Here is a 24,096-nt window from a genome sequence, read left to right on the forward strand (position 1 = left end):
AAATCTCAGTTGTGCCACCTGCTGTCAGCCAGGTCTGTAAGAAATGAAAAGTAGCCGACACTTACTGAGCGTACACTTGTACCAGGCTTTCTAAGAGCTCTGCATGTATTACTGTTTCCTTGAATCCTTGCAGTAACGCTAAGAGGTAAGCACCGGGCTGTTGCCTGGTGCCCAGGAAATGCTCATTAAAGAATTAGCCTTATTATCATCAAATAAAGATCACAGCCTGCCATCGAGAGCCCTGTTGTCAGCCCTGGGAGGCTTTATCATTGTAGGATCGTGTAGGGCAGCCAGGTCAGCGGGATCTTGCAGGAAGCTGGGTTCGGGACCCAAAGGCGATCCCCGACCCCGGAAACACTGGCAGTGCCTGCGCGGAATTAGGAGACGGTCCCTAATGCCACGTGATCGTCGCTTCTCCGCCACCCTCCCAATCCAGGCCCACCACAAGCTCTGCGCGCGCTCGCCGGACCCGCACTAGTTAGCTGCAGAAGCCGGGGCGGAGCGAGGCGGGGCCTCCGCCCTGACTGTGAAGGCAGTCAGGACCATTAGTGCCCTTAGCAAAGATGGCGGAAGACAGCCCACCGGTCGGGCCAATCTGGGGACGAGCTGGCCGTGAGGGGCGCTCACACGAGGTTAGCGGGTAGCTCCTGCGCATGCGCCCCGCTTATTGGCGGGTAGACGCTAGGGTGCTGAGGCGGAAGTTTGCCTGAGTGAGGAAGTGTGAGGAGCGAGACAGAGGGCGCAGAGTTCCACGCTCTGCGCGCTGAACGGTCTTTATTCATTGGTTACTTTTCCTAACAGAGCGTTGTAAACAAAGGTCGGGATGTCCTCCGGAAGGGTCTGGCTGGGGCCTGTGCGGCCTCGGGGCCTCCTGTCAGCGCCAGCCTCCCCCCTGCTCCTGCCCCTTCAGCTTGGCTAGACCACCCCCCAGGCTGGGCCAGGGCCTGGGTTTCTGAGGGGAAGGAATGCCCCAGGCAGCGAGGGCCGGGGCAGGGCGCCTTCCCCAGCTCTGTGCAGGGCCTGGTGTTTGTTTGGAAGACGTGGAGCTGGGTTAAGGGTCGTGAATGCCCGCGGGGTCTGTGACCTGCGGCCCCTGGTCGCCGACCCGCCACTCCTAACCGCTCCCCCGCCCCCCACCGTGGCCATCCCTGCTTGTCACCGCAGACGGAGGGGATGGGGGGCCTCCGAGGCTATCTGTGGCTGCCCTGAGCCCCTGCCGTGGAAGCCTCCCCAACAGGCACCAGGAACCCGCAGCACCCACCATGTGCCTCCCAGAGACGGGACTGCTAAGGCCTCGCTCAGGTCAGTCAGGAAGTGGGCTGTCGGGCACCCTGGGAGATTTAGCGCCCTCACTGCCTTGATCCCATCTGTCACTTTGGGGTGGGGTGCTCAAATGATGAGTTAATGAAAGGCTGGCAGCACTAAAAATACGGGTGGAAGCCCCAGAACTCGCACCCACCAGCCTCTCTGGCCCTTCCCAGAGCTGGGATCTCGGGAGGTAACTTCCCTGTGCTCTGTTTTCATTGGAGGACAGTGGCTGGGTACCAAAGCTCACCGTCCCAGGAAGCTCTGAGTCATTGACAATCATCAGTAATTAAAGAGGCAGCCAGCAGGACCCAGGGGTCACTGAATTCCTCGAGGTGAGGGAGAGGCCTGCCTCTCACCCTTAAAGGGGAAGATCTGTGCTGATTCAGGCCACTTTCCAAGACCTGAGAAAAGCCAAAAGATCCCAGCCTTGGAGACAAAGGGCAGAAGAGCCTCAGAACCCCCACCATAACTCTAGGAACTGGCTACCTTGTTATTCCTCATTATGATCTAGATTTACATGTTCATTTGGGAGCAAGTTCCCACCCCCAGCAGCTGGCTTCCCTGAAGTGTTAGGTCTCAATCTCTCCCCTTTTTCCAAATTTCTTCCCTTCCACCCCATGGTACCTGCCTTCCTGTCTCAGCCTACACTGGACAGGTGAAGTTGGCACAGTTTACAAGGCAGATACTATCTCAGTGCCCAACCCCTGGGGCTCCTTAGTAATGTGAGAGGCAAGGAGACCCACTCCAGCTACTCTCCCAGTCTTTCTTATTCTCAAATGAAGGCTCCCCAGATCCAGCCCCAAGGCCCTTCTCCTAGCCCAGTTTTTCTGGGTGTCTGAGTGCTGGGGAAATGACCATTATTACAAGGGGCAGAAACTGATGGGGAGACACTGAGGGAGCCAGGCCTGCTGTGGGGGGAGGCATTACTTTGGGGTGACTGCCCCCAACTGTTTCATCTTCTCTTCTGAGGCTTTGTCTGGAAGCAGGACCTCCACGGTGAAACTGACCTTCTTTGCATGAATGAAACTGTAGGTGTTGTCAAACCGCAGGACATCTGAGGGGAGGCAAAGAGACAGACATTCAGGCAGTCCCCACAGAGCTTAGAGACAGCAAGTTTTGTTGGCTAAGCAAGTCAGTGTGGGAGGTAATGAGGATGAAGGTGGCATAAGCAATGGTCCTTCACCTTCTGAAACCCAGTCTAAGTGGGTTACAAGATGTTCATGAAGAGGAAGAAAAAAGAACATGCCAAGTGCCAGATAAGTGGCAGAGACAAGTCACATCTGTTAACAGCTTGGAAGGAGGGGGCCCTATAGACTGAAATCATGAGCAAGGCTTTTTAAAGGAGTTAGAGCTTGAACTGGGTCTTGAAAGGGGGAAACAGAGTTAGTAGCAGCAGTACTTGTTAAAATAACGATAGTAATGGTAACAACGGCTATTCCTGCAACTCAGGAGAGGGTTGGCAATCTATATTATTCATGATAACTCTTGAGTTCAACATTAGTCTTGTTTTATAGAAAAAGGAAGTCACTGTGTCACACAGTGAAGAAGGGATGGAGCTGGAATTTCCCTCTGGCCTGCACTGCTGACTGACTTGGGCCCTGGAAAGCCCAATCCTGTTCAGTTTCTGAAAAAAGTAAAACAGGCAACCTTTTTTTTAGGCAAACTTTTTGAACCAGAAATTTATCCCACAGAAAGATAAATGGACAAAGATGCTCAATGCACCCCTATTTGTAATCATGAAAGATGAGGAAAACGAAAATGTTCAAAAGAGAACTACTTTAAAAGTTTTTATTGAAATATACTATACTGGATAAAAAGAAGGTGGTGAGCTTCATGAGAATTAACCAGGGAAACTGTTGACAATATATCCTTAGGCCAAAAAAGCAAACTGCAGAACAGTCTGTAGACTGTTTACAACATTTCTGTTAATATCAGTGAGTGCTTAGCTGCTTAGACATATCCAACTCTGTGACCCTATGGACTGTTGCCCACCAGGCTCCTCAGTCCATGGGATTCTCCAGGCAGGATTACTGGAGTGGGTTGCCATGCCCTCCTCCTGGGGATCTTCCCAACCCAGGGATTGAACCCACGTCTCCTGCATTGCAGGTGGATTTGTTACCGCTGAGCCACTGGGGAAGCCCCTTTTGTTAATATATGTTTAAAAAAAAAAAATTCTTTTTGGCTTTGTTACTCGGCCCACCTACACTGACAAGTTTTACAGTGTCAAAATTCCTTCAAATATACACTGAATGACAGATGCTAATTCCTATGAATGTGTATGTGTGGGTGGGCACATGTCCTGTATATTGTGGAGACATGTAATGCTCCTAAAGGGCTGGAAAATATTTAGGATAATTCACAAGACCTGTTAGTGATTTCCTAGGGAGAGAGAAAATGGGCATGCAGTTGGCAGAGAAGGCTTCCAAGCCTTGGCCAACAAACAGACTGCTTTTAATCTAACCCTTCTTTTTTTGAGTTGTTCCATTGCAGTCAAACACCCCTTCCAAAGAACAGGGTGGGAAAACAAAAACACTAGCTCTGCTCTTTCTGCATCCTTGTCTTCTAACTTTTCCCAGCCGAAAAATACCCTGTGTATTTAATCCTGAGATGTGATCTTCCCTTTTTCTGCCCCTGGATAAAATGCATAGTTTAGAGCAAGGGTAGACATACCACCCACCCTTTTCTTCATGGTATGGAGTGAGTAATAATAGCCATCAATTTTCTCTCTGTGCCAGAGTTCTTCAGGACCAATGGTGCCTCTGGAAAGAAGGAAACTTCCTCTCTGCCCTGGATGACACAGCCTTAGCAACCAGAGTCAGTCATGCTAGAGGAGAAGTCTTTGAGCTCCTTGGACCAAGCACCAGGGCTGAGATGACTCTGCCTAGCATGACATTCTGTCCTCAGAAACAAGGAAGGCGCTGTTCTTAGGCCCAGGCCTGAGGGAAGCGGAGGTCATGAATTGGAGTGGTTCATTTTGACACTAATCATGTACTCACGGACTCATAGAGGCCCCAGAGATTCTCCGGGCTAGGGCTTCTTCACTTTTGTAGGGGAACTGATCTCCTTGAGAATCTGACAGCATACAATTTCAGATCCCACAGAGCCCATCATGGACCCTCTGGGGTAGTGGTTCCCAGTAGGAAAGTTACCATTCTGAAGAGAGGTGCTGGGGGTAACTGTGCCCTCTCATTCGTGAAAGATTCTCAATTAGTGTCCATAAATTTCTCTTTTATATTCCAGATTAAAGTGAAAGTGTTAGTTGCTCAGTCATGTCCAATTCTATGCAACCCCATAGACTGTAGCCCACTAGGCTCCTCTGCCCATAGAATTCTCCAGGCAAGAATACTGGAGTGGGTAGCCATTCCCTTCTCCAGGAGATCTTTGCAACCCAGGGATTGAACCCAGGTCTACTGCATTGCAGACCATCTCTTTTTAACATCTGGGCCACCAGCAAAGCCCTATATTCCCAATAGAGTGTATTAAATTTTTAGTTATGTATGTAGGTGGGTTATAGTATGTATGAATTTCATTTCAGGATAGTAGAGAGGACATTAGACACTATTATAAAAGGGAGATGGTTGGTCTTTAAGATTTAAAAGCACTGCTCTGGGGAGCCACAGACCCCAGATTAAGATCTCCCGCTCTAGCCTACTCCCCTCATTTTAAGGAAAAAAAGAGCAAAATCTAATTATTTAGAGGCAGTTGCTCAAAACACTTGGGAGGGTTACTTGCAAAGCTGGACTCAGAAACCACGTCTCCTGGTGCCCAGCTGGGCTGTTTAACCTCCCTACATGTTTCAGCTCTCTGACCACACCACACACTCCCAGCAAACAGAGTTCAGATCTTTTTTTCCTGAATCTTTTTCTTTCCTAGACAAGTACTCTACAATCAGGGCCTGAGGATATATTAGTTGGGAGAAAACCAAAGTGGAATTAGTTCAAATTTTGAGTATGCTTGGGAAATGACCGGCACAGCCCAGGGAGGGTTCGTGGGCTCCTACCACTGGACTCAGAGCTGTAATTTCTCCACTGGGTGGTTACGCTCTACTTTTCAGAGTGTTGCCTGGTTCCCCCAAGGCATCAGCTCCCACAGGTGAGCTTGTAACCTAACACCGGGTTCTCACAGGCTCAGCTCTAACCTCGGCCATGACCCAGGCAACAGCCGACCCCACCTCGCTGTCTTTAAACCTGGGCTGGGGGCGTGGATGCTGGGGCTCTGTGCCTCCCGAGAACGGACAATAAAAAGCTCCCAGTCAAGGCCCCTGCAGGCAGGTAAACACTTCCTAGTATCCACGAGTAACTAAAATCTGGGATTTGCAAACCTAAGCCTGATTATGTTAAAGAGTTCATGGTCCTACGTGGTACTACAGAGAAGCAGTGGGCAGTGATGGAAAACGGGCTGGGCTCTGCTCCTGGGCTCGGGCTAATTACTTCCCGGGTCTGGGACCCCGCTCTCTCCTCTGTCACATGACCATCTCTAGGTTAGTCTGTGGTCACGAGATCCTGCCTCATTTCTTGCCCATATCTGTCTCTTGGTGTCTACGCATGCTACACTGTGGGAGAGTATACCTCTCTATACCTCAGCTTCCCTGTTCTTTAGAATAAAGAAACTCAGGCTTGCATGGACCAAGTGCTTTATGCTCTGAGGATGACAGTGTCTGGGTTGGTGCCACACCTGATGCCTGATGCAGCACAAAGTATACCGCCTTCTCCCTGAGGACCCAGCAGCTCGCTAACAAGCATAGCTTTCCTCCCCAGGGAGCCAGACCACAGAGCATCTGTGAGGAGGGGGCGGCAGAGACTGAGGTTGCCTGGGCTGCGGGGGAGGACACAGGATCTGAGGTTTGGGGCGGTGGTGTGGACAAGTACAGAGACAGAGACATCTGTGGGACTAGCGCAGAACTGGTGGTGTTGCCATGGAAACGGCACTGGGCTTGTCCCCTCTCCGGCACTATCTCCTCCGGGTCTTGCCCTAATAAATAATAACGGCGGCCACGGTGTGCTGAGTGCTGTAGGGCAGGCATGATGCTAAGTGCTGCACCGACCTGATCACATTTCATTATCAGGTGTCCCCAGGAGGTACAGAACTTCATCCCCGTTGTAGCAATCAGGGGACTGAAGCTCCGGGAGGCCAAGTCACTGGCCTACGGACCAGTCTGTGGTCAAGTCTATCACAGCTGGATGACAAAGCCCTTACTGATGTTCCATGCCTGGCCCCTCGGCTCAGACAGAGAGGTAACTGGAGATTTGAGGGGCATTTTCTGTGTGTGTATGTGTGATTTTTCTGCCTAGAAATATAGTACGTGTTCTTTGTAACATAAACTGTATTTGCAGAACCAGTATAGAAAAAACAAAAGCCCTCTGTAAGCTTCCTTAAGTTCCCAGAGATAACCACCACTAGCGTTAGTATAGAATCCCCAGAATTCTTTTGACTTCTTTTTTAGTCAACGTGAGGATATACCATATATGGTATGTCTCATGCCTTATTTTTTTTTAACATGTTAAGAGTCTGCCTGCAATGCAGGAGACCTGGGTTCGATCCCGAGGTCAGGAAGATCCCCTGGAGAAGGAAATGGCAACCCACTCTTGCCTGGAAAATCCCATGGACAGAGGAGCCTGGTGGGCCACAGGCTCCCATGGGGTCGCAAAGAGTCGGACACGACTGAGCAACTTCACTTTCAGTTTCAGATATCTTATATGTCACTTTATTCTCTTTAATGTGATATTGTATTCTACTGTATAGGCAGACCATAATTTGTTTAATAAAGCCATTTAACTTATTGTCAGTTTCCCAAACTGCTAAGAACATCTGTGCACCTAGATCTTTGTGTCCTTGTATAAATATCTCTGTAGGATAACTTTTCAGATGTAGAATTGCTGAGTCAAAGGGAATTTGATCGATATTGCAAAGCTAAGTGAGGTTAAGCACCTTTTCCAATGTCTATTTGCCATTTTTATTCCTCTTGAGTAAACTTCCTGTTCATGTTCTGTGGTCACTTTTTGATCAAGCTGGAGATGAGTGAAGCTCGGCAGAGTCAAAGCTGGGTTCTGCTCACCCTGTGATCCCTGCACCTGCCCAACCTGTTCTGCCTCTCTGATGTCTGGGGAAGGGGCATCCCCCGGAAACGTCTGATAGTGGCAGTCACAGCCCCAGGGCGACCCGGCACCAGAGCGCAGGCGTTCTGAACTCTTGGAGTCACCTAGCACTGTGACTCTCCTTTACCTGGGAGCATCAGGTCAGAGTCCTACCCCGCTGTTAACCAGCTGGGTCACCTGGGCCTGCCCTCTCACCCCTCCATCCTAGGCTTCCTCATCTATGCAAGACAGGGTGGAACTGATGGAGTTCTGCTTCTAGTGCTAACCGTCTGGGAGCTCAAATCCAGGGAGAAAGAGGGCCCTCACAGGCAGACAGCTAGAGCAGGGGCTTTGAGAGACTTACAGATGCCAGGGTCGCTGCAGGTGAGGGTCCCGTCCTCGGGCACCAGGTGAGCGTTGTACCTCTGGTTGGGCAGCACCTCCCTCATCTCCCCGGCCCGCTGCCGCTCCCCCATCTTGGTCTTCAGGAAAATCCCAAAACCGATGTCCGAACCATCCGACATGAACTGCCACCTGCAGGGGACAGCCACCCACTCAGACGTGACTCTGTCTGTACGTGCCCTCTCTAGAGTCCTGTCACCAAGGCTTCTCCCGCCTCAGCCCGCCGGCCGGCACCGAGGGCGGCAGGCCCCGGTCTCCTGGGAGGGCCCAGGACCCTACCTGAGGACGCAGCCCGGGAAGAGGATCTCATACTCCACTTGGTGGGAGGAGCCCCGGGAAATCTGCACACTGTGTTCGTACTGCTGCTTCACCTGGTCCCGCACGTAATACTTCTTGGGGATGTCACCCCCGTAGTTGATCTAGAAGCAGGGCACGGGATGAGCTGGAACAAGTACTGGGGCCAGGCGTTTCCCGGTCACCTTCAGCCCCCTGGGGAAGCCCGTACCTTGGATTTACATTTGGGGTTTCCATCAGGGTCAGTCATGGTGCCCCCATACTCCACAGGCAACTGGTCGGGGCTGATGTATTTCAGCAAAACCTCCTTCCAGTTTGCTGGCAGGAGAGGGAAGGAAGGAGGGAAAAAAAAAGGATCAGCACTAGGCAGGATTTCATCACAGCCCTGGCAGTCTACACACAAGAGGCAGAACAAAACCCGTCCGCCCCCGCATACCAAACACGGGCCTTGGGAGCACAGGATGTGCACACAGCTCTGCAGAGGGGTTCGAGAGGGGCCGTCACCCAGGGGACTGCCCAACGCTGTACCAGGAAACGAGAGCAGAGTCATGGCCCCATGGCCTCTGGCCAGCTGGTCAACCCGAGGCAAGCCACTCCGTTCTGAGCCTAGGTCCTCCTGCTGCCTTGCAAGATCATGGTGGGATGGAAGTGAACTAAGCACTCGAGAAGGTGTTTGTCCTAAACTGTAAAGTGCCCTATCCTTAGGAGAGTGTATTATCACTCCCAGGAAAGGGATACAGATGTCTCAAGTGCAAGCAGGAAGGAACAAAGGGAAAGGCATTCCATGCAGAGGGCACAGCACGTGCTTCAGGCAGGAGGGCCCGAGTCAACATGATCCGCCCTGGTTAGACCGACGTGAGGGCCCGACCGGGGGTCTCGTCCCCCATCACCCTCTGCTCAATCATGACTGAATGAATGCATCACTGTAGACTAACCTCTTAAGAGAGCTCCCTTGGCTTTGCCCCTGGCACACTTTCACTTCTGCTCTTGTTTAGGCTGTCTGGCAACCGGTGATTTTTCTTTTTTTTTTGGCTTATTTTAGTAATCATACCCTTTCCTGGCTAGGAGAGTTGGCCTCAGGTGCAACCAAGGCTGAGATCCACTCCTCTGCCATTTCAGACTCCTAACCGAGTGTCAGCCAAAGGACAGTATTGTGACCCTGGGAACCTCTCCGCGCTGACTGCAGACACGACAGAGGCAGCAGCCCCGAGTCACAGGGCACCGGCTGCATCCTGTGAGGCCGGTGCCGCCTGGAAACCCACGAGCACACTCTAGGGCTCCCAGCCCGCAGGCATCTAGAGACCTGCGACCAAGCAACCGCAGGGACACGTGCCCGGTCTCGGGGTGCTTCCATCCGTGCTGAGCTGCAGCCCAGGGTGAATTTCTGCCCCCTCTCTGTTGAAGATCTGTGCCTTCCCAGCCCAAGGCGGATTCGGTTGAAAGGGTTTCAGGTGTGGGTGGGAAACATACTGAACCTCCTCCGCGGCCTCGCTGCCAGGAAACCAAACTGGGCTCACGCACGTGGTGGGCGGCAGCCACAGAAAAGCCAAAACTCATCAAGAGCCTTTCGCTCAGACTTTTTTCTTCCCCCAGCTCAGCTGGAGGGTTGGAATCCAGCCAGGACGATTCTTCCCATCTTACAGACAGGAACTGAGGCAACAAGGACAGAACTCGTTGTGCCAGAGCCAGGACCAATAGCCAGAGGTCCTGTGCCCTCCAGACTGCTTCACGCCACACCCAGGCCTCAGCACACGTTTGCAAAACCTCTGCATTCAACGTGGTGCCTGAAGGCGAACATTCAGAAGCCTTCAGAACTCCCTGTTCTCCAAGTTCAGCACCGCAGGTGGCCTTAAGCCATCCATGAAGCCGATCCACTTGTCTAGGCTTTCCTCCCACCACTCCACGTCACACTCCAGCCAGACTCGCCCCCTGCTTGTCCCTGGCTGCCTTGATTCCCGAGCATCTTCCGTCTCGGCCCCTGACGTCCACCTGCTTCCCCGCCAACCACTTCTCCGCCTCCCTGGCGGGCTCCTCTTTCTCTGCCTGCCCTCGAGCCTGGATATCCCCCACGCTTCAGCCTCTGTTCCATGGGCAGTCTCATTTCCTTCTCAAGGTCTTAGCCACTGCCTGTTGTTGTTCCGTCGCTAAGTCGTGTCCGACTCTTTGCGACCCCATGGACTGCCCCACACCCAGCTTCCCTGTCCTCCACCATCTCCCAGAGTTTGCTCAGATTCATGTCCATTGAGTCGGTGATGCTATTTAACCATCTCATCATCTGTCACCACCCCACCCCCCTCTCCTTTTGACTTCAATCTTTCCCAGCATTAGGGTCTTTTCCAATGAGTCAGCTCTTCGGATCAGATGGCCACAGTACTGGAGCTTCAGCATCAGTCCTTCCAGTGAATATTCTGGGTTGATTTCCTTCAGGGTTGACCCTGTTTCTGAAAAGTCCCAGAACTCCGGACCAGAGTCTGCCCCCTAAGATTCAGGCCCAGGCCTCCCCAACATCTGTACATCTCACAGTCTCCTCGAATTCAACTTGGAGCTTTTCCTTCCGGTCGTATTATTTCCCAGTGGAAGTGACTGCAGTGCTCAGTCACTTGTGCCAGACCCCAGGGAGCCATTCTAGATTTATCTTCCTCCCTTCCTACTTCCAGGCAATTGAGTTCCACCTCCTACAGAAGTCTGAAATCCACCCTCTCCTCTCTGTCCCTACCGCCCCCGCCCCCACTCAGCCTTTCAGCTCCAGGCATGTGGACTGTGGCCGTGGTGTGCAAAAATGGTATCTCGCCCCTCACAATCAACAGAGAATCAGATCTTGGCAGCTACTCCGCCACCCAATCGGAGCTCCTCTCCAGTGCCCAGGAGCCTGCAGAGCCACACCCAGCTCCCCAGCACAGGCCCTGGGTTCTCTGCCACCCAGCTCCTGGCACCCGGCTCCCTCCTCGTGTCATCTCTTGCCACACCCTGCGGTGCACGCTACAGCCACCCTTGCCACAGTGTGCAAAGTCTTTGCTAAGTGCCCTTCTCTCTGCCCAACGGCTTGCTGCCTCGCTTTATCCAGCCGCCCGACTCACTCCACAGCTCGCAGCCGAGGGAGGCGCCGCCCCCTACCCAGGCTGGGTGGGCTAAGCGCCCCACTCAGTGTTCCTATGGACGCCTCCCTTTTACATGTAACATCACACACTGCTGTGGTTTTACCCAGGTGGCTCGGTGGTATAGAACCCACCTGCCAACACAGGAGATGTGGGTTCGATCCCTGGGCTGGGAAGATCCCCTGGACCAGAAGTGGCAACCCACTCCAGTGTTCTTGCCTGGAGAATCCCATGGACAGAGGAGCCTGGTGGGCTGTGGTCACGGGGTCTCAGAGTCGGATGCGACTGAGCACACATGCATGCTCACGCCGATACACCTGTTGGTGTCTCCCTTTCCGAGAGGCCACCAGCTCTTTAAGGGACTCTGTCCTCCCTCTGTGGCCTTGACACCTACCTAGTCCAGGGCTGGGCACACAGCAGGTGCCCGTTCAACGAAGCCAGCTGTGCTCCTGTGACCCCCCTGCTCAGTCGCGTCCAGGGCCTCTTCTAGCTTGTGTCCCAGCTTTCTCTTCAAGGGCCCTCTCCTGTTTCATTGCAAGCTCACCGAGAATGAGGGCTGGCATCTCATTCACCTTTGATTTTCCCCAGTGTTATAGGAAGAGTTCTCATGAAATCAGAGAGGAAGAAGCCCCTTGCTGGGGCCCAGCCTGCTCCCGGGGTCCCACTGCGCCCCAACCAAAAGAGGGAGCCTTGGCCCTGGTGGCTCAGGCCTTCCCTGTGACGCCATCCCCGGAGGAGTTGCTGCCACGCAGCCCTGGTTCAGAGACTCTAGGCTACTCACCTCCCAGAACCTGGATCTTCTTACGAGTGTCCTCACTCAGGAACGGTTTGACGAGGTTGTAGGCCACAGGGAACAGCTTGGGAGCTGCAACAGAGACCAGGCCACATGAGCCCCGGAGCAGAACTCACTGTGTCCCTAACCACGTCTATCACGGCCCCCGGCATCAGGCCACACACTCCCGGGGCTGTGGAGCCCACGTAGGCAGCCTGTGTGAGGTTCAGCTGTCCCATCTGTACAGAGGGGAATGCTCCAACTTCCTCACCAGGCTCGAAGGAGGTAAATACTAAAAGCCATGTGAATTATGACGCCGTCTGCGTAGTCACAAGTCAGTCTTCAGAATGTGTCCTAAAACCGCCACCCCAACCTCTGGCTCATTCTAATTTTATTCTCCCCCGAATCTGTCCCAGGAACATTTTCGGCCCCTCCTTCCTATTTGGCTTCATCACAGGTAGTTCCCAACTTACCTTTAACAATAAAAAGACGCTTCAGTGTTTCGGGATAATTTTCCTCAAACATGCAAAGAAACTGTGAAAAGAATTCAGCGGGCTCGGAACTCTGTGCCAAGGAGAGAGGCTCTGCTTCCTCCAGCCTCCCCTACCCCACAGGGCCTCCGAGCACCCCTATCTCTCACCCTCCCACTCCACCCCAGCCCTGGCCCTCACCTCTCCGTAGGCCTCCACGGCCGGCTTCCAGAGATGCTTGAGACCCAGGCCCTCGCAGTCATAGATCAGGGTGGTGGTCTCTATCTTCTTCCCCATCTGCAGGGGCACAAGAGCAGAAAGTCACATCATGCGGCTCCACCCCCATAAACACACACCAAAGGCCACCCTGGTTCAGGGGAAACACTGATTGTACTTTGTACCCATATGCAACCAGATCCGGGCAGGGCCAGACCCAGGGTTTTCCAAATCAAGATAATTACCCTCAGGCCGGAACTGTGGCCTAGACAAGTCCCCCTTCCCGTCTAGATCGCCCTCTTCTCGTTCAGTAAACAACTGGGTAGGCCGAGATGACATCTGAGGCCCCTTCTGTTCTGCAGTTTGACCTGGTGTCCGCCCCCTTTCCTCTGCGCTCCATGCGGCCACGTATCTCACAGGCACACATGCTCTCAGGCCAACAGGAGCCCTAAAGGGGCATCCCCGTCTAACGCTTCTCTCCACACGCAGCCCTGCAGGGCCTCGGCACACGCTAGGTGCTCAGCGACTGTGGATGACACTGTTAAAATGTCCCCAAACCTATCACATCGTTTCACTGCATGTTTACGACGGCTGAGGAGGAGGGAAGGAGAGAGGACCGTGGCGGCTCCAGCTTGCTCTTCAGTCTCTCTCCTGTAAGAGAGTCAGCTGTCCTTCTGTCTGTCTGACTTGAGTGAGACAAGCACAGAACCTGAGCTGACACCAGCAGCACCCAAATAACCGTCCAAGGATAGGGTGGGCCCGACAAAGGCTCCACTGGTGCCCAGGCAACAGGAGAAAAGGAACAATAACTTAGTATGTTTTTACGAAGCCAAACTTTACTCAATCTAAAGGACTGCCTCTTCTTTCAATGGCTGAGTCAAAGATCTCTCATGATGAAAGTCACACTGCACTTGAGAATATGTGGGTTATTTTGAAATCTCTTGATATTGATTTCTAACATAATTCCAGTGTTAAGAGAACAGACTCTGTATGATTTCAATACCTTGAGACCATGAACTACTTGCACCTTGTTTTATGTCCCTTTATATCTTCCAGTGTCTCCTGGTTTATAATCTATGGGAACTTGAACAGAATCCGTATCCTGCTGTTGTGTGAAAACTGTATAAATCTTAATTATGTTGAATTGATTCACAGTGCTTTTTAGGTCTACTATATCCTTCTACTTTTCTATTCATTCTATTAATTTTTGAAGAGTCTGTTACTGAAATTCCAACTAAAAATCTTAATTTATCTACTTAAAACAATAATTGTAATATATAGTGAAACTGTATGTAACCTTGTTTTGTACTTTCCAAGTCTCCTGTAAATGTATCATCATACTCTCATAATTTAAAAAATAAGAAAGAAAAAAAAAATAAAAGGACTGTCTCTTTTTTTTTTCCTGACTGCACCATGCTGAACTTCCCTGACCAGGGATCAAACCCCCACCCCCCTGCAGTGGAAGCAGGGAGTCTTAACCACTGGACTGCCAGGCAAATCCTGAAGTTCTACCCTTTGTTCTGAGATGACACTCTCCCTATAGTTTGGGGGTTAATTATGGCAATAATAGCTGGTAAGTGTTTTCTCAGTCCTTACTTAGAAGAAAAATGAAATCTGGCAACACAGGTCAGCCCCTAAAACTCTGTAATCTCACTGGTCAATGAAATCCACGCATCAGGGCCTGAGCCCTGAGGCTGCGCTTCAAGCCACATGTGACATCCACGCGCCGGCGTGACCAACTCCACCGGCCGTGCCGGCCCCCTCACCTTTTCGCTCTGGCGGACACATTCCTGCAGCAGCAGCTCGCAGTCCCGCATCTTGGTCTTGAGCAAGTCCTGCTTGCTGGCCGAGAGGAGCAGACCCTTGGCGTCCAGGGGACCAATGATGTCGTACCAGATGGGGGAGCCTTCCAAGTCGTAGCCGCACATGCCCCCTGACAGGTACTGCTGGACCACCTGGGCCAAGACAGAGGGGGGCGCCTGGTCAGCAGGCCCAGGGCAGCTACCCCTTTCCCCGTGTCCAGGGCCCTCCTCTGGGTTGATCCTCCCCCGGGTGCCAATGGATACTCATTCAGTGACTCGGCATCGTCAGACCTTCCCTGAAGGCCCCAGGCCCAGAGGCCCAGGACTGTGGCCCTAACAGACCTCACATGGGGTACTGTACTGTACTACTGCAGTCCCTCGGGCGTGTCCAACTCTGCGCGACCCCATGGACTGTAGCCCACCGGGGTCCTCTGTCCATGGCATTCTCCATGCAAGAATACTGGAGTGGGTGGCCATTTCCTCCTCCAGGGCATCTTCCCCACTCAGGGACAGAACCCGAGTCTCCTCTGTCGCCTGCATTGCAGGCAGATTCTTTACACGCTGAGCCATCGGCCAACTTTCGGCCTTGTCAGACCTTTCGTCTGAGGGTCCCAGTCCCGTGGACGCAGGATACAGGCTGTGGCTGTAACAGACCTCCTCACGTGGGATGGGGTGGGATAATCCGTCCTCACCTCTGGAGGCTGCCAGCTCGTGATGTTGTCAATGTCCTTTTGCTTCCGGAACTCCACATGCTGCAAACACATAATTGGGACTTTAAAAGAGCAGGGCAGGGGAGGGGGCCACCCTTAACAGGCATCTAGCAACGGGTGACAGCACAAACGGACCACTGACCACAGGTAAGTCACGAGAAAGCCACTGGCAGGAAGAGAAGAGAAGGCAGTGCCTGTTTCCAAGGTCTCAGCAGCACAGATTATAATTCTTGGTTGGCCCAGAACTGTGAAAGCTCTGTTTCCCGGGAAGGGAATGCACTCTGTTGCCCAGGATAAGGCAGTACAGGCTGTGATCAGGGTGGGAGGACTGGGCAGAAGTCCGGGCACGGTGTGATTCCCGTGGGCAGGAATGGAAGCAACCAATGGGTCTCACCTTCCGGAGCATGGCCTCGGATTTCTGCAGGTCGAAGTTTCTTGCTGTAACAGGGAAACACGGACAATAGTTAGGCCAGTAGCCTGGGCACTGAGGACTGAGAGCCTGTCCTGCTCCTGCGCTGGGGCCCTAGGGACTCTCAGATCACCCCTCATGCGGAGGTGGGGTGAGGACATTCACTGAGGGTTTGGGGAGCACCTCGACCCCTGGGCTTGCAGGGAGAGCAGGCCAAGGCTCAGGGCAGGTGGGAGCAGCCCTGCAAGTTCAGGGTCAAAAGAGTTCTCTCCTAGCAGATGCAATCAAGTCAAGGATCTTATCTCTTCTCAGGAAAAGCAAACCCTGGACTCCCTTATCATTTAGCCTTCTCCTTCCACAAAGCTAATCTCCTGCAGGGTCTAACACCCAGTGCTGAGAACTTGACCTTGGGTTCAAAGATGAACACAGCTGCCCCGTAATCTGGGGCAGGACTGGCAGTACATCCCAGTAGGATGGGGGTGGCGGTGATGAGCCTCCAGTCATCAAAGGACCCACGCATACCCAGGGGGACAGAGGGCCCTTCTCCTCCCAGGATTCCCAGGAAGTTTCAGAATCAGAGTTCCCCTGGGTCAACAGTTCAGCGCCAAAGAACTGATGCTTTTGAACTGTGGTGTTGGAGAAGACTCTTGAGAGTCCCTTGGACTGCAAGGAGATCAAACCAGTCCACCCTAAAGGCAATCAGTCCTGAATATTCATTGGAAGGACTGCTGCTGAAGCTGAAGCTCCAATACTTTGGCCACCTGATGAGAACTGACTCATTAGAAAAGACCCTGATGCTGGGAAAGATTGAGAGCAGGAGGAGCAGGGGATGACAGAGGATGAGATGGTTGGATGGCATCACTGACTCAATGGACATGAGCTTGAGCAAGCTCGGGGAGTTGGTGATGGACAGGGAAGCCTGGCGTGCTGCAGTCCATGGGGTCACAAAGAGTCGGACACGACTGAGAGACTTAGCAGCAGCAGCAGCAGCAGAGCAACTGAACTGAACTGGGTCAACTGAATCTCAAGCACAAACCTCGACACACTGTCCTGCTCAAAGTTCAAAACAAAGACCTCTCTGCCCACCAAGGCCACCTGCTTCCAGACAATCCAGGCAGCCATATGCACTTGGCCCTCACTGTTCTGAGCAGAGACCCTTCTGCAGAGACCCTCAGAGAGGAAGGGGTGCTTCCTCAGCCACGTGACAACCCCTCCAAGCAAACTCTGTGCTGCCACCCTGAGTCCCCGCCTGCCAACATGCTGCCCATCCGTCGATCCTTTAACCACCCTGCACAGCCTGGTGTCAAGTCCATCCACTTCCCTTTGGAGGTTTTCCAGTTTCCCAGCACCCCTCCTGAAGTGTGTGGGCCAGAGCACAGGTGTTATCTACCCTTCTCCAATTAAACCTAAGAACTTTCTTGGCCAGAGGCCAGGTCCTTAACTTGAGCAAAGCTTCCCAAACACTGAAACCCCCAAATCCTTTTCACCTGGGCTACTGAGAAGCCTCTATCCCATAGGCTGAGAGGCGGTTTTCTGGATCTCTCTCTATCAGATTTCATCTTGTTACAGTCAGCCACATTGCATTTCTTAAAGAGCTTCTGAGATCCACATTCTGAGCAATTTTGCCATGCAGCCTATGAACTGCCCCTCCCAGCCCGATGTCCCCTGTGGGTCACATCGACACTCAGATCTGCTGACAGCCCCGGGACCTGGGCCAGACAGGCTGCCCTCTGGACCGCCACCGGCCCCTTAATCGCGGCTCTCCGGGAGTGGCCGGGCACATTCCCTGACTCTGCTGCCCTGAAACGCAGTCCACTCTCCTGCACCCAAAGGATGCAACAAGAGATATGCCCAAAGCCACGCTCATCACTCGGGCCAGACACGTGCCTGCAGAAATGAAAAGGCTTGGCTCTGGGGAAGTCCCCTCTCGTGGTCCCCCTCCACGTGCCGTCATGGCAGTTAGGGGTGGGCAGCTATCAGAGGAATATAACCTGGGTTTGCATCTCAGCCCTTCCGCCTTCTTCCTGTTTGACCTTGGACAAGATATTGCAGCATCTCTGGCCGAATTGCCCAATGAGCTAAAAAACACTTGGAAGACACAAGGCACCATGCTGTCATGCCAGGGGAGCCCAGCCGGACCTGAAACTGGGAATCCTCCAGGCGAGGGAGGGAACCCCCAACTGTGACGTCATCCTCCTGGGGAACAGGAGTGGTGGCGAATCGTGAGCCCCTTATCTCAGTGAAGCTCTCCAGTGAACCCTTAGCGGTTCGGGCCCAATATTCAGGGTCTTCGTGGGCCCTCCCCAAGCTGCCATTGCCCCTGGCAGTACAGGCCTGAGGCCTCCCCGGGCCTGTTCGTTCAGGCCTCTCCAGGGCTTCTGCCCCCTGGTCAGGGGGCAGCTCGGGGCATGGCTTAGGGCACTGCCAGAGAGATGGGCCTGGGAGCCGGAGTCCTGGGTTCTTACTTCATCCCTTCCTAGTCCTGGGAAACGAGGAGGCTAAGTGTTGCCCTGCCGGGCTCACAGATTTCCTCCATCTCCTGGTTTTACCTTGCCATCTGACCCTCCTCCTCACTAGCGTGCCCAGAACTGGGGAGGGGAGAGGGGGGTGGTCGTGGGAAAGTGATGTGTGAGGGCCTGAGGGCCAGCAGAAAGCTGAGCCCATGTCGGGGAAGAGAGAACAGAGGAACCCAGAGCTCACTCACACCTAGGCTACAGAAAGCCACCTGGCTGGCGGGTGCCTTGCAAATGTTTTCTTTAGAATGAGAAGGAGAAAGAAAAAAAGGTTTCTTTTAAAAAGGTGGGTGGGAGGGGGGCGGAATTCCCTGGCAGTCCAGTGATTAGGACTCTGAGCTTCCACTGCCGAGGGCTTGGGTTCGATTCCCGGTCAGGGAACTAAGATCCTTGCATGCTACACAGCACAGCCAAAAAGGAAAAGAAAAGCAAGGGGACAAAAAACCTCAATTGAAATGCACAGTAGAGTCTGACCAGGCCTGAGCTCCTGCCCAGGAAAATGTGGGGCACAAATAAAGTGCAGAGGAGATACGTCCTCGGTTTGAAGAGACAGAGCCTGCCTTGGCAGAGAAGGGGGTGGACAGCTGTGGCTGACTCGAGAGGATGCTGGCCTGGGAACCAGGGGCCCGAGGTTTCTGCCCTGATTCCGTTTCGCATTTGCTGTGTGCCCTCAGGTAAGCGCCCTCCCCTCTCTGAGCCTCAATTTTCTCATGTGGCAAATGAGGATGACTGCACTCCTCTATTCCTGCAAAGAGAAGGACAGGAGCTGTCCTAGGACTGGGGGCTTGGGGTGCCTGGGAAACCAGCTGCCGGCTTCTCTTACGTAAAAGACAGCTGCGACGCTGTTCACCTCAACAGCTCTCTGAAACCACAATCCCCCCACCTCAAAGGAGCTGGGAGGTGTGTCTGATCCTCCGGCAGCTGGCCCTTCAGTAAAGGCTGTTGGCTCACTCTCCCCACCCGCCCCCTGCTAGCTGCAGCCCTTCAGTAAAGGCTGAGCCAGAATATCCTCCCACTCTGCACTGACTCCACCGCCGCCCCTCCTCGCTGCCCCCCACCCTTTCTGAGTGGGCAGAGGTAGGGGGCAGTTCACAGCTTTTTTTGGGGGGGGAGGACAAGTGGCACTTTCTGAGGCACACAGAGCCTCAGGGGGCTCTTGTGTCCTGGGGTGTGGGGAGGCCTGCTAGCAGCCTCTCCAGAGTGCCCCAGCTCTTCAGTTCCTGGGCTGAAACAGAAAAACGTGTCTCTCCACCTATCCCAAGACTCGTAGGAGACGCATGTGTGTATCTATATCTATAAACAACTAATCGGCCGGGCCTTAACTTTAATACTGGGGGCTACGACTCTGTATCTCCACTCCAGTATTCTTGTCCGGAGAATCCCATGGACAGAGGAGCCTGGCGGGTTGCAGTCCGTGGGGGTCACAAGAGTCGGACATGACTTAGTGACTAAACCACCACGATTCTGGGTCCCAATTTAATCTCTGCTAAAATAACAGAGAGAAATGTTCTCTATTATTTCTGTGTCTGGCGGTAAAGTTTCTACAAAGGAAGAAAAAGAAAAATATGTCACAAGAATTGAGAAAGAGGGTGGCACCTGACTTGAATCACAGAAGAAGAGAAGAAAGAAAAAAGATTTCAGGAGTTGCAGCGTGGGGTTGAGTTGGACCCCGATGCTAGCAGAAACGTGTACATTTCACCACCACGGGCATGGCACCGCTATGTCCCACCCTGCAGCATCCAGGACACCCTATCTCGTCCTGCTCTCCCACACAGGGGCCGAGGACAGAGGTTCACCTCTGGCCCAGGTACAGGCCAGGCAGAGCTGGAAGAGATCTCAGGGCTCTGGAGCCAGACGGTGGCTTGAGGGGAGCTGTGTAAACCTAGATTGGGCTGAATCCCACCCACGGTATTCCCCTACGCACTCTGCCCCTCCCTGAGGACACATGAACCTCTGGCAGCAGGCACCCTGCTGTTCCCACAGAAGGGGCCAGCCTCTCCCAGGGCCAAGACTCTGGTTCTGAACTTGGCTCTGCCTCCAACTTCCCACCAGCGTGGGGCCTTTCCCGGCATTTCCTCAACCTGCTTCCCCACATCCATCAGCAGAGTGTGTTCATCCAGTGGACGGACAGGGCACAGGGCTGTGGGCTCCGGTCCTCTGCCTGCAGCTCAATGATGTGCGCCTCGGGGCAAGTGACCTCTCTGAGCCTCAGTGTGACTGTCTACCCAATACTATCCAACGGAGAGATGAAATTATCTAAGAGCCAAGAACCCTTTTGGTTCTAAAGGTTGAATCCTCCAGATCCTGAGCGCGCCAGGGGCAGGGTTCCCAGAGGTTGCCATTTCTGTGACCCAGAGCAAGCCTCTAGCCCAGGCTCCCTCCTGCAGCCCCTCTCCCCTCACCTCGGAGCCAGCGCAGGAGAAAATAGTCATCTGGATTCGGCAGGGCGGGCAGCACATCCTGGACATTCTCCCGAAACTGCAGTGAGAGGCAGCTGGGTGAGCGGCAGGTCCCACCCTGACCGCCCTCTGCTCGCGGCTCTCCGTAGAGGCTTTCGCTGGACCCCTGCTCAGTGGGGGGCAACTCTGCAGACACAGGCTGAGCACCTGGGCGGCACGGGGCCCTGTGTGGGTCATGCAGGTGGGAGCTGGGTAGCGGAAGGAGATGGGCAGGAAGTACAACACCGCCCCGGCCTGGCTGCGGGCACTTACACACTCCTTCGTGGCCGATGGGCAGACATGTCCCTAGATAACTGTCACAGGAGACAACCTGGGGTGTGCCACTGTAAGGGCATCTGTTTACCAAGCATTTCTGGTGCGCCCAGCACTGAACTTGGCACTGATTCACTCTTCACTCAGAGTCCCTAGAGGTATGACTGCTCCCACTTTACAGATGAAGGAATCAGAGCTCAGAGAGGTGAAGTCACAGCCCCAGGGTCAACAATTAGTAATCAGCAGAGCTGGTAAGCAAACCTCGGTCTGTCCCAGGCCAGAGCAGGCACGCTTTCCACCATGGTCTCCCCCTTTAGTGACGGAATGCTGAGCAACGTGCTGGCGGGCAGAGGGAAGAGTTAGATTCTAACTGGGGCCAGGAAGAGGCGGGATCTTACGTGACTTCATATAATAATGGCATTTGAGCTTGAAGGACTCCAAAGGCAGCAATCCGGGTGGAGGGAACAGTTCCAGGCAGAAGCCACAGCGGGGGAAAGGGCGGCGAGTGCCAAACAAGAGCTGGACAGTGACCCCAAGGATGGCCACGCCCACATCCCACCGCTCTCAACCCTGGCTGTGAGCATGCCCCCACGTGCCGTGCTGTCCCCAAGCCTCCTGCTCCCAGTCACTGACCTATGGGGCAGCCACAGAGGGACCAATGAGGACCCACCACCTCTGCCCCTTGCTGGGGTCAGCCAGGGACTGAAACCATCCCAGCCCCCAGAGAGCTCCCAGAACCCCAGGGACTCTGGCGTGCCGCCACCCCTTACCAAGGACCCTCCCCAGCCCCCGATTCCTAGTTTAATCACCACCTAATCCCTTCTCTGCCTGATGTCCCCTGCAGGTCAGCAGTAATATCTGAAACCTCCCTACCCCCCAGCCTCCTGGGATGGGGAGGCCCGGCCTGGGGCGACAATTTCATGGGGCTGGTGCCACGGCCCCACTATTCCTGGCAGGAGGCACCTGCCAACCCTCCTCCCCCAGTTTCTCAGCAGTGGGAAAATGCCCGGTTGTGGAGCCTCCAGACCTTAAGGCTGGACCCAGTCGGTTCCAAGAATGGTCACTCTCTCCTCTCCCCAAGGGCAGCTGGTGGGAGAGGGTGGGGCTCGGAAACTGCTGTCCCCTTCCTCTGCCCAGGCACCAAGGCAAAGGCAGGCTTCCCTCCTTGCCTCCTGGAAAGCATCAGCCCGAGTCCCCAGCCAGGGAGGTTGGGGCGGGGGCGGCGGCTGGGTGGCAGGACAGGGGAGTTAGGGTGGAGGGTGAGGAGCTGGTATCAGCTCAAACTAAGCCCAACTCAGCCTGGCCCCGGTAGGATCCCAGGCTTTGCACCAGCAGGTGCTCCCCCTCCACCATCTCGTCCAAACTCCTCAATTTCTTCCCTCAAGGAGCGAGCGGAGAAGGACCGCTTGTGCCCAAGGTCGCAGACAGACTCGGGGCCAGAGCAGAAGCCATCCAAGTCTCCCAAGGAGCCCTCGGGAGGAGGCCCCTTCCATATGCCACTCACTGCCCCTCTGCCAGAGGAAAACCTCCCGGAAATGGGAGGGAACCTGGGGCCCTGCCCCTGCCCCCGGGGCCCGGCTGCCAGTGCCCGGGAACCAACGTTGCCTCTGTGCCCCCCCAGCTGGCTCCGTGGGCTCCCAAGCAGCCACTTCTTTCCCAGGTGGCAGCGCCAAGGACTCGCCCGAGGATGGGGCCGGGGCGGCCAAACTTCCCCGGGGTCCCCTCGGCCGGCGGAGGAGGCCAGGGCGTGTGGGGGGTCGGCGGCCGCGGGCAGCTCGGCGCGGCGGCCGCCGCTCCCTCCGCCGGCCGCCCGCGGACCCGCGCTCGCCCCCCGCCCAGCCCCTTCCCCGGCCCCCGCCGCCGCCGGAGGAGGAGCCGGCCATCGTCGCCGGGGCCGGGGCGAGGCTCACCTTGCCCAGCGCCTCCTTCTGCTTGGGGCTCAGGTCGCCGACCCTGCCGCTCATCGTGGCTCAGGCTCGGGGCGCGGCGGTTGCCGCAGCAGATGGAGCACCGACGCGTTCTCCGCCGCCGCCGGAGTCGAGTCCCAGCCTTTTGCCCGGGCCGCGGGTGGCGGCCAAGCCCCGCCTCTTAAAGAATCCCAAGGGGCGGAGTAGGGAGCGATGCGCCGGGCGCGGGAGCATCCGAGGCGGGTCCCCTCCGCCCTCCTGAAGCGGAGACCTGGGCGGGAGGGGCGCGCGCGAGTGCCCACCCGGGCCGAGGCCGGTGGACCGCAGTGGGGCAGGAAGTCTGGGTTGCAGTCCTAAATTTACCTTTAGCTCACGGTGTGACCTTGGAGGAGACACCTGAGCTCTCTGGGCCGTGTGACCCCATCTGGGTACTATCTAATGATTTCTTGTAAGATCAGGTCCCCAGGATGCCAGACTTCTCCCTCCAACCCGGGAGGGAGCTTGCCTGATGCCCCTGTAGCGGGGGGCCAGGTCCCCTAAAACTAGCCATCGCTTCCAGGACAGTGTCTTTTTCTCTCTGGGGTCCCTGCCTTCCTCCTGTCCTGCCATGGATTTGGGCCTCTGCTGCCAACCCAACTGGGGGCCTTGCAGGGGTTAACAGCCTTTCCCCTTCCTGCCGTGGGGCAGGCAGTCTGAGGGGTAGGGAAGCCCAGACCTAATCTCCCCACCTGGGGCCCTGTCCTCTGCTCCTGACCTTCTCAGCTCTCCAAGAGGCTCGCAAGGTGCTGGCACTCTCCGTTGGCATGGAGGAGTGCTTCCTCTCTGGGAATCAGAAGATCTTGGGTTTGAACCCTAAATCTTCCCCTTCGTTTTATGAGACTTTGGGGAGCAAGTTCACCTCTGAATCCAAGCCTCTTCGTCCACTAAATGGATTTGGATGATCTGGACCTTGGGTCAGCAGGAGAGGATAAAGCCAGCTAACGTACATAATGCTCTGAGCGCAGTGCTTGGCCCAGGGGTCCCCTCTGTGACCACTGCCTTCATCCTCTCTCTGCTCAGCCTGCCTTTGCAGCCTGCCTGGCCAGGCTTCAGCCTCGGGGTGGGGGTACAGGGTGGATGCGGAGGAAGCCACAGTGAAAGCCGATGGCCAGTGAAAGCTTATCTGCTTCCCCTGCCCACACCCAGAGGCCGGAGCTGTGGGTTCCCCGGGTAGTTGCAAGCCTGACTTGTGGGACAGAAGCCATCTGACCGTCCTGCCGTGTCCCCTCCCCATACACTGAAGCCATTTCCTACTTTCCACGCTCACCAGACTTCCCTCTCTGCCCGGGTTCCCCTCCCCCATGCTAATCCTACCACCAGGGTAGCAGCGGGTCACATGCCTTGGCCATTCTTTCCTCCTACTGCATGCCAGGC

General features: G+C 54.8%; 1 protein-coding gene across 1 annotated transcript; it reads right to left on the reverse strand.

Annotated features, from left to right (window-relative positions):
• Positions 1-755: 755 nt before the first annotated feature.
• On the reverse strand, positions 756-22,887 carry SEC14L2 (SEC14 like lipid binding 2). The gene is made up of 12 exons (XM_043436638.1): positions 22,687-22,887; positions 20,468-20,543; positions 15,538-15,581; positions 15,126-15,185; positions 14,398-14,586; positions 12,617-12,712; positions 12,419-12,479; positions 11,955-12,038; positions 8,290-8,396; positions 8,064-8,203; positions 7,747-7,916; positions 756-2,362 (listed from the first exon to the last, which is right to left on the reverse strand). The coding sequence occupies exons 1-12, from the start codon at positions 22,738-22,740 to the stop codon at positions 2,232-2,234; spliced, it is 1,212 nt and encodes a 403-aa protein (XP_043292573.1). The 5' UTR covers positions 22,741-22,887; the 3' UTR covers positions 756-2,231.
• Positions 22,888-24,096: the final 1,209 nt, after the last annotated feature.

Source organism: Cervus canadensis, chromosome 1 (assembly GCF_019320065.1).
Source record: "Cervus canadensis isolate Bull #8, Minnesota chromosome 1, ASM1932006v1, whole genome shotgun sequence".
In the NCBI taxonomy this organism is placed as follows: Eukaryota; Metazoa; Chordata; class Mammalia; order Artiodactyla; family Cervidae; genus Cervus; species Cervus canadensis.